Here is a 10,000-nt window from a genome sequence, read left to right on the forward strand (position 1 = left end):
GTAAGGCTGGAAGCACCTGGGAACCTGCAGACATTTTTGTTTGTGCCTGCATGTAGAAATTTTAATAATATAATTTTATAATTTGCATTGCAAAAATATATGAGGTGCCATTCATATAAAAGTTGATCTTATTGCTTTTCATGTCAGTCTGATATTCATCACTAATCACTTGCACCCCCCACCCCATCACGAACAAAGAAAAAAAAAATGTAGTTATTAAGTATAATTTGGATTGGAAGGCAACAGAAAGATTTATAAACACTGTCATGAAATATACATGTAGGGACATATTTGTTTAAAATGGATCACATTGAAATAGCTGTTATTTAAAGGATTTTAAATATCAGACTATTGCATGGGATTTCACTGAAGTTCCAAAGAACTGCATGTAGAATTACATTTTGAATAAACTTTCATCCATCTACATGAACCAGTAGCATGTAACATTTTTCTGTTTGTTTCATACAGGGGCAGTATTTTCTGTAAACTGGCAATTACCACCTACTATTATTTTTAATTTCTATAGCAGTTGAAGTGCAGGTTGCTTTGAGTACATAATGCATTGCATAGTACACAGAATAAACACCTGTCACAGCTATAGGAATATGTAGAATGAATGGTATGATAATTATAAATAACATCATAGGTATAGTACCAGTTTAGTGAAAGGATGTCAGCCTAGCCAAGAAGAAACATCTGTATTTGGATAAAGGAATGAAAAGTGTTTGCTTAGCCCAGAAAATCTATGAGCTGCCAGAGAAACAGCATATTAAGTTCATATGTAAGATTTACAATGGGCAAAAGGTTAATGTAAATATAAAGAACCTATCTATGCCTTTCATTTACACTTAAGGACTAGAAGGGCAGACATCTACCTTGAATATTAATTGCCTCTTGCCTCTCTATGATGTACCCAATTTGATGTCCTCAGACGCTAACTGACCCTAGAATCTCCTCATCTAATTGGAGGATCACACTCAAAATCTAATCACCTAATCTCTGGGCCATAGAAAACCCACACAAATTTTCATCACAATTTGTCAGAACCTTGCAGGCATCCTGCTCACAAACTTATATACCGATACATATATAAATAAATATGACTAACAACATCATTATTTTTATTGATTGGAGGTTATAGCATTGTTTTTCTCATGTTAGAAACAGGCCAAGATTGTTGTCAGGTCTAGCCTTAGGAGGTGCAGGGCCCAGTTGAGAACAGTTTTGGTAGGCTCAGGTTCCCAACTAATTTGCACACAGATCTGTAGAAAAACGGAAAAGTTAAAGAAGAAATCTATTATAGACTTAATATTTCTATGGTAGAATGAAAAGCAATCACATGTGCACTTAAACAAATGCATACGAGTTAATAACCCCTTGAGGGGCCCGATTGGCTTAAGGCTGGCCCTGATTGTTGTTAATGACTCTACTAGTCACTTGCACTAGTATACGTGTAATGAAGAATTGCCTACAAATTGATCATGTCATAACTTTGACAGTGAATATTTGGCGAAAATTAACTTTGTGTACTCAAAATTCCAAGTCGTATATTGATAGCTTCAGCTACCATTGAAAGGGAGTTGATATGGAATCCTAAGACTGAACAACTTGCTTATTTGCATGCTACAAAGCCGTAAAGCAGTGCTGGGTTACCAGACTATATATTTTTTGCATTTGCAAATTTTGTAAAGTGTAACGAACTAAGAGGAGAAGCTTATGTGAACTGCTGTGAATACCACAGGTGCGGAACGCGGAGACCGTCCATACACCTGTGGCCAAGTTTGCCACCACGATTTCACAAGTAACATTTGCCGAGAAGATGAATTGGTGTTCATAAATACCATACCTACAAATGTTTTGACTTTTTAATTAAAACATGCGGCACAGGCGGAATAACTAATATTTGTTTTAAAAAACTGGCTTTGATAATGTTGCCATAGTATTGAGTTTATATATGGACAAACCACAAAAATGTGGCTTTTTTCATACTATCTTCATATTACCTATTGTAGTTGGTAAATACGCTCGTCAGGACGTATTCAACAAGTAACACAAATACCGTTTATGTACTTCCTGTAGCGTCTTTCAGTAGTTCATATTCACTTCCATACTTTTATTGGGTTTATAAATAAATTTGATTATTTTCAAATGAAGGATTCATCTAAATTAATTATTCAAACGCATTTTTGTGAAGATCGTATGTTTAAAGAAACCAAAATTATCTGCTGGGGAGAACTTCGGTAACTGTCTGATAAGAAGAGCGACTTCAGTGAGTATCTCTATGAGTTGAGAAAACCTGAAATAACGAAGGATTTACCGCCCTCCCCATTTCTCTATTCAGAGAACATGATTTATGAAACTGAACGGGCCAGCAAGTTTTGATACACGTGGCTACATTTCCGCCCAAAATGTTATGGAGGAAGTAGGAATAAGTAACAAGTACAGAGGGCGCTTATCAATGTTATTAATAAGTTCATATTTCTTTATACAAATAAAGTTATTTACATGGCCCCAGCACATGTCCGTTAGTGAGGTGTTTCTTGGTGTGCACAACCTCCTCCACTCTGTACTTATTACTCGCCTGTCGGGAGAAAATTCAGAGTGGCGAAAACATAGGTATTTGTTACTCAGGAAAAGCAAGGAAACATATACGTGCATTTCATTGGTTTCTTTCTTTCCATTGTTGAAGTAAAATGTTTTTTTCTTCTTTTTTGGGGTTGCTGAAGGCAGGAATCAAAGTAAAGATAGAAGAAGAGTATTATGAGTTGTTGTTTAGTTGTTGCCGGTCATGTTTCACTCTTCATTACTGTCATTATAATCATAATTGTAGTTTTTAAATCGTTTGGGTTTTCATTCATGTGTAAAGGATTATTCTAAATCACAATCATTTTCAATTGCATGTATTACTCCTACCATTAACTAACATTTTATTGATGTTATTACTTGCTATAAACGCCATTTTTCTTCTTGTACTCTTTGTTGTATTCTTGTCATTGATTATTAACATTATTTGAGTCACGTGAGTAATAGTATTAGAGATAAAATCATTTTTAAAGTGATATACGACGTATATAATAAAAAAAAATATCGGAAGGTAACACCAAATTCAAGTACTCTATGACTTTGTTGGAAATCTTCGTAGAAAACGGGAAGTGATCTTCCAGCTGTTCCCCCTCCCCCCTGGTTCCCATCCTCCCGTGGGCCAGTGACCGGCGTGTCTGACAGAACCAAACTCTCACCTCGCACCTCTCACCAGTCTGGAACATGAGTGGAATGGTGTTGTAAAGGTGATGGTGTAGTGATTATTTTCGCTGGTTTCTTCCATACCCGGGCTTGGCGATCGTTTTATCCTCGAAAGAAGCTATGATGTTTATCGTGGAGGTAAAATTTGTATACCTGTATGCTTATTATTAAGGAAGGTGGGTCGTAATGAACGACAGGTTGACTCTGGGAACTTGGAAAGTCGGGGGAGTCGAGTCGGGATGCGGGCCTGGAAGCAAGTGGCATGGATGGTTGGCTTCCTGTTTTTGGCTTCAAATTTTATGTTTTCCATTCATTTTAAGGATGTTTTTCTCTGGTGATTTCTTAGTGTGTGGATATGTCAATGCATGTGCTATTTTCGCTAATGAGTACCAAACTTTGCCATCTAAATGTCAACATGTGTTTGATTAAGTGTTAAAGTTCACGGTGGATTGATGTCTGATTTTCTTTTAAATATATATTTAAAGCCTAAGGACGTGGAAGATGTGTCATAAGATGGCCAAAATCTATATCCACAACCTCCACGCCCCTACTCCCACTCCCTACACCTACACCTACACCTGCACCTACACCTGCACCTGCACTTGCACCTACTCCTACACCTACTCCCTCACCTACACCTACTCCCTCACCTACACCTACTCCCTCACCTACACCTACTCCCTCACCTACACCTACTCCCTCACCTACACCTCCCTCACCTACACCTACTCCCTCACCTACACCTACTCCCTCACCTACACCTACTCCCTCACCTACACCTACTCCCTCACCTACACCTCCCTCACCTACACCTACTCCCTCACCTACACCTACTCCCTCACCTACACCTACTCCCTCACCTACACCTACTCCCTCACCTACACCTACTCCCTCACCTACACCTACTCCCTCACCTACACCTACTCCCTCACCTACACCTACTCCCTCACCTACACCTACTCCCTCACCTACACCTACTCCCTCACCTACACCCACTCCCTCACCTACACCCACTCCCTCAGCTACACCTACTCCCTCACCTACACCCACTCCTTCACCTACACCCACACCCTCACCCTCACCTACACCTACTCCCTCACCTACACCTTCCTCACCTACACCTACTCCCTCACTTACACCTACCCTACTCCCTCACCTACACCTACTCCCTCACCTACACCTACTCCCTCACCTACACCCCCCCCTCCACCTCCACCTACACCCACTCCTCACCTACCACCTACTCCCTCACCTAACTACTCCCTCACTACCCTCTCCTCACCTACAACTCACCTACACCTACTCCCTCACCTACTCCCTCACCTACACCTACTCCCTCACCTACACCTACTCCCTCACCTACACCTACTCCCTCACCTACACCCACTCCCTCACCTACACCCACTCCCTCACCTACACCCACTCCCTCACCTACACCCACTCCCTCACCTACACCCACTCCCTCACCTACACCCACTCCCTCACCTACACCCACTCCCTCACCTACACCCACTCCCTCACCTACACCCACTCCCTCACCTACACCTACTCCCTCACCTACACCTACTCCCTCACCTACACCTACTCCCTCACCTACACCCACTCCCTCACCTACACCCACTCCCTCACCTACACCCACTCCCTCACCTACACCTACTCCCTCACTTACACCCACTCCTTTACCTACACCCACTCCTTTACCTACACCCACTCCCTCACCTACACCTACTCCCTCACCTACACCTACTCCCTCACCTATACCTACTCCCTCACCTACACCTTCCTCACCTACACCCACTCCCTCACCTACACCTACCCCCTCACCTACACCTACTCCCTCACCTACACCCACTCCCTCACCTACACCCACTCCCTCACCTACACCCACTCCCTCATCTACACCCACTCCCTCACCTACACCCACTCCCTCACCTACACCCACATCTGCACCCACACCCATATCTACACCCACACCTACACCCATACCCACATCCACACCCACACCTACACCCACATCCACACCTACACCCACATCCACACCTACACCCACATCCACACCTACACCCACATCCACACCCACATCTACACCTACACCCACATCCACACCTACACCTACATCCACATCCACACCTACACCCACACCCACACCTACACCCACACCCACATCCACATCCACATCCACATCCACATCCGCAACCACACCTACACCTACATATATACCTACACACATGCCTACACACATACCTACACACATACCTACACACATACCTACACACTCACACTCACTCTCACTCTCACTCTCACTCTCACTCTCACTCTCACTCTCACTCTCACTCTCACTCTCACAATGTATATAATCCGCATGGTAGTGAAGAGGTACCTAAACCTCCTGACAATATGATACATGATGATGCTTTGTTATTTTGTGGAGATTTTAATGTTCACCATATATTAATTTTACTATAGACATTGGTTTGTCTTTGACATGATCAGTGATATAAAAGTTTTTTTTTTACCTACCAGATAAAACATGTATATATGTTAACTAGTATAATGCAGCCCCTCAGGTATGTAAGATTTGTGTTTGACTAAGCCCATAAAGCAATAGAAGCTTAGCCAATTTGGATAGATGCGTGACATCTTACCCTGGCTTTTTGCAGGGCATGTAAACTGTTCTGCAAATAAACTATATCAAATCAAATCAATCTCACTCACACTTACACTCACTTTCACTTTCACTTTCACTTTTTCACCCCACTATGCTATGCTACACTACACTGCACTACACTGCACTACACTGCACTACATTACACTACATTACATTACATTACATTACATTACATTACATTACATTACATTACATTACATTACATTACATTACACTAGACTACACTACACTGCATATCACTACACTGCACTACACCATTAAGCTTCACTACAATTAACTACACTGCTCAACAACACACTACACACACACATGCACACGCAGAATCTCGGCACACACGTGCACACACATGCACACACATGCATACACTCACGCACACACACACGCACACACACACTCTCACTCACACTCACACACACTCACTCACTAACACTCACACTCACACTCACTCTCACTCTCACACTCACTCTCACTCTCACTCTCACTCTCACTCTCACTCTCACTCTCACTCTCACTCTCACACTCACACTCACACTCACACTCACACTCACACTCACACTCACACTCACACTCACACTCACACTCACACTCACACTCACACTCACACTCACACTCACACTCACACTCACACTCACACTCACACTCACACTCACTCACACTCACACTCACACTCACACTCACATTCACACACACTCCCTCCCTCACCCCCACTCCCACTCAGCAAGAGAGAGCCTTGAATAGCACACATCTACAGTCTCTAGCAAGCACTATCTCTATAGAGCGATGGCACATAGCAAGTCCCGACTTCTTGCTCTAAATACCACAGATGAAAAATGTGTAGGCAGAACGAGAGGAGGAAGGTGACTCAAACCATGCCCAATGCCTACAATGTGCCCCTGTGGCAGTAGGGATGCCTTTTATTGTGGCACTCACTGTCAAAAGCACAAGTTTCCTTCCTCTACCCTACCTCTACATGTTATCTTCATTTTGGATGATTATAAGCTTCGTGTTCATTCGTGACAGCAGACAAATACGATAAAAAAATTGCTTTTTGCCCTCCCCTAAAAAAGCAGTACTTCTATCACATTGAATATAAAGAAAAAAATTAGTTGATATGGACCCTGAACTATAATTTTAGTCAACAGAATTGATAGAGCCTGTGATATGACAGATTTAAGTCTCTGAAAACACTAAAACATACAAAAAAACAAAACACAAAAATGGCTCTAGCTCTACAATGAATGACTAAAAGGGAGTGGGAAAAATCGAGGTATGTTGCTGAAGCTGCCTCACACAAAAATAAAACCTATATTGGAGCCTGGGTAAGCAAATCTATCCCCCGTTGGCAACGGGTTAAGACTCCCACACACCCTCATGACTTTCCATATACAGGCATATCACAACACAGATATATGTGCGGATTAGTTTATAAGTCATCCAACATATTTAGGCTTACAGTATATCAGGTTGTTTGTTTAAGTTCTTGAAATTGAATAAGGAGATTAATTTTTTGTTTTTAATTTATTATTATCATTATGAAAGTCAATTTCTGAATCAGTGTGCTTCAGAAATATTCTTTTCTTTCAGGGCCACAGTAATAGCAGGTTGATAAATGGTATAAGCATGAGAATTGTACAGCTTCGCCGAGGACGCTTTCTGAAGGTGGTGCTGGGCATCACTGGGCTGGTAGGAATTCTGTTACTGCTGGCTTCTCAGTCTCCACATGGAGCCTCCATCAGATCTGCTGGTGCTCTTATGGTGAGTCACCAGACAATACCTTATTGTTGCACATTATATCGTACTTTTATCTTGCATTTGTTTTTTCCTCTCTATTTCAATCCTATTTTATTTGTCTACACTTATGTTTGAAAAGCTGGATTCTGGTAATGCGGCTTTTAAATTTTACAGCTTTTTGTTAGAGATTGATCTGGAAGGAAATGATATTTTTTTGGAACCTGGTAAACAAATTTTGTTCCAGAGAAATGCATCAATAAAAAAAGAGACTAAATATGGCTAAATGTTTACAGATGATATGTTACTTTTCTGTATTTTGTTTGATGTGTTTTAGCTATTTGTGTGTAAGCATGTATAGTTATATGAAGTGTAACAAAATCAGCTATTCAAATTTTTGATTTTTTTGTGAAAAACAATGGATTATGCTCCCTTATATACTACTTTGGTGAACTTACAATACTAAGTGCTATAGTGTGATATATAAGCCTGATATAAAGATATGCTAATATAGTTTCAAAATCACAGTTGTTAGTATTATAAAGATTTATTTACTCATTGATGCATTAATGCTTCTTCTAATAGAAAGAATATTCATGTTTTAACAGATGTGGCTAGTTTGATTTAAGTGTTGTCAGAATATCTCCAATACTTGGAAAGTGCGCACAGATGTCCATTTGAGTTTATTTTTCATTTGAATGTAGACAGTGATGGATAGGTTTTCTATAAATATGTAGATTATGCATTAGGTTTGATTTGTAGGGAGTATTAACAGAAAGGAAAATTAGGACTCAAAAGAAATGCTAGCTTATTAGTGTTCACCAGTGAATATGTATAATTATATATGTGTATGGACACCAGCATATGCATCACACAAGTATGAACTAGCATACATAGATGCAGATGCACATGCACACGCACACGCACACGCACACGCACACGCACACGCAAATGCACATGCACACGCACACGCAAACGCAAACGCAAATGCAAACGCAAACGCAAACGCAAACGCAAACGCAAACGCAAATACGCAAACGCAAACGCAAACGCAAATGCACAGGCAAACGCAAATGCACAGGCAAATGCAAATGCACAGGCAAATGCAAATGCACAGGCAAACGCAAATGCACAGGCAAATGCAAACGCAAACGTACAGGTAAACGCAAACGTACAGGTAAACGCAAGCACACAGGCAAACGCAAACGGACAGGCAAACGCACAGGCAAACACACATGCACATGCACATGCTCATGCTCATGCTCATGCTCATGCTCATGCTCATGCTCATGCTCATGCTCATGCACATGCACATGCACATGCACATGCACATGTACATGCACATGTACATACGCATACAATATGTGGCACAGAATCTGTAGTACAATCAATAGTACAGAATCTACAATACAAAATCCACAATTCCAGATTCATTGGAGGCAAATATCAGTGGAACTAAAGTCAGAATATCACTGGAACTACAATTGTTAGAACTAGAAGAACAGTAAAAGTTTATATATATGAAACTTATATTTAGAGGAAATGAATGCTACTTTTAAGCTTGTATGCTAATGTGTGAAGTCAAACATAACAGGGAAGATATATGGTTTCTGCCATACATCAAAAAAGATATTTGCAAAGAGAAGAATTAGTCCATGTAAATTGTAATGGGTTTTTAATTATATGTTTTCCTTCAATGTTGCATCTTTATAAATCTATATATCTACATGTACTTTAGATCTATTTTTATATATATATTTACTTATAAAGCACACAGTTTATTGAGTGCTTTATTATTGGCCTATAGATACATCAGGAATAATGAAAACCTTGATCATATTTCTCCTAATTCACCTTAAACAGAGCAAAGTCAAACAAGAGGTCGCTTTCTTACCGGAAAAAATGGGGAACTTCGAGCCGCCCAAGCCTCCGACACGAGTAGGTCCCGGGGAGGGAGGCAAACCTCATCACTTATCACCCAACAAGCAGAATGAAGGGTCCCAGTCTATGAGTGAATATGGCATCAACATGGTGGTGTCGGATGAGATTGCCATGGATCGGGTGATTCCAGACACCAGACATTCTGAGTTAGTATTGTGGTTTACCTTGTCAGTTTCTCTATGTATATAATTGTATATTTAACGAAAATAACATCAGCACTATTTGCAAACGTGTATCCATTTATTTTTATGAAAGGTTATCATACACCAGTCATGACTTGAAACCAGGTATTAATCAGAAAGTGACTTAACCCATCCGCGCCGGATGAAGTGCTATCACATCATGGGAATATTTTGCTCCTGCGAGATGACATCCTATCGTGTCATGACCACTCCCTCTAACCACACATTTTACATAGTT

At 40.8% G+C, this 10,000-nt stretch overlaps 1 protein-coding gene across 1 annotated transcript in view; it reads left to right on the plus strand.

The window, feature by feature from the left end:
• Positions 1-3,204: 3,204 nt before the first annotated feature.
• Pgant7 (N-acetylgalactosaminyltransferase 7) overlaps positions 3,205-10,000 on the plus strand; it is a 25,910-nt gene continuing 19,114 nt past the window's right edge. The window contains exons 1-3 of the mRNA XM_086545489.1: positions 3,205-3,381; positions 7,496-7,666; positions 9,503-9,726. Of these exons, the coding sequence (XP_086401615.1) occupies positions 3,364-3,381; positions 7,496-7,666; positions 9,503-9,726 (413 nt within the window). The 5' untranslated portion in view covers positions 3,205-3,363. The remainder of the gene's footprint in view (positions 3,382-7,495; positions 7,667-9,502; positions 9,727-10,000) is intronic.

The sequence above is a fragment of the Penaeus japonicus genome, unplaced genomic scaffold, assembly GCF_977035675.1.
Source record: "Penaeus japonicus unplaced genomic scaffold, GWHDUDI00000001_assembly GWHDUDI00000001, whole genome shotgun sequence".
In the NCBI taxonomy this organism is placed as follows: domain Eukaryota; kingdom Metazoa; phylum Arthropoda; class Malacostraca; order Decapoda; family Penaeidae; genus Penaeus; species Penaeus japonicus.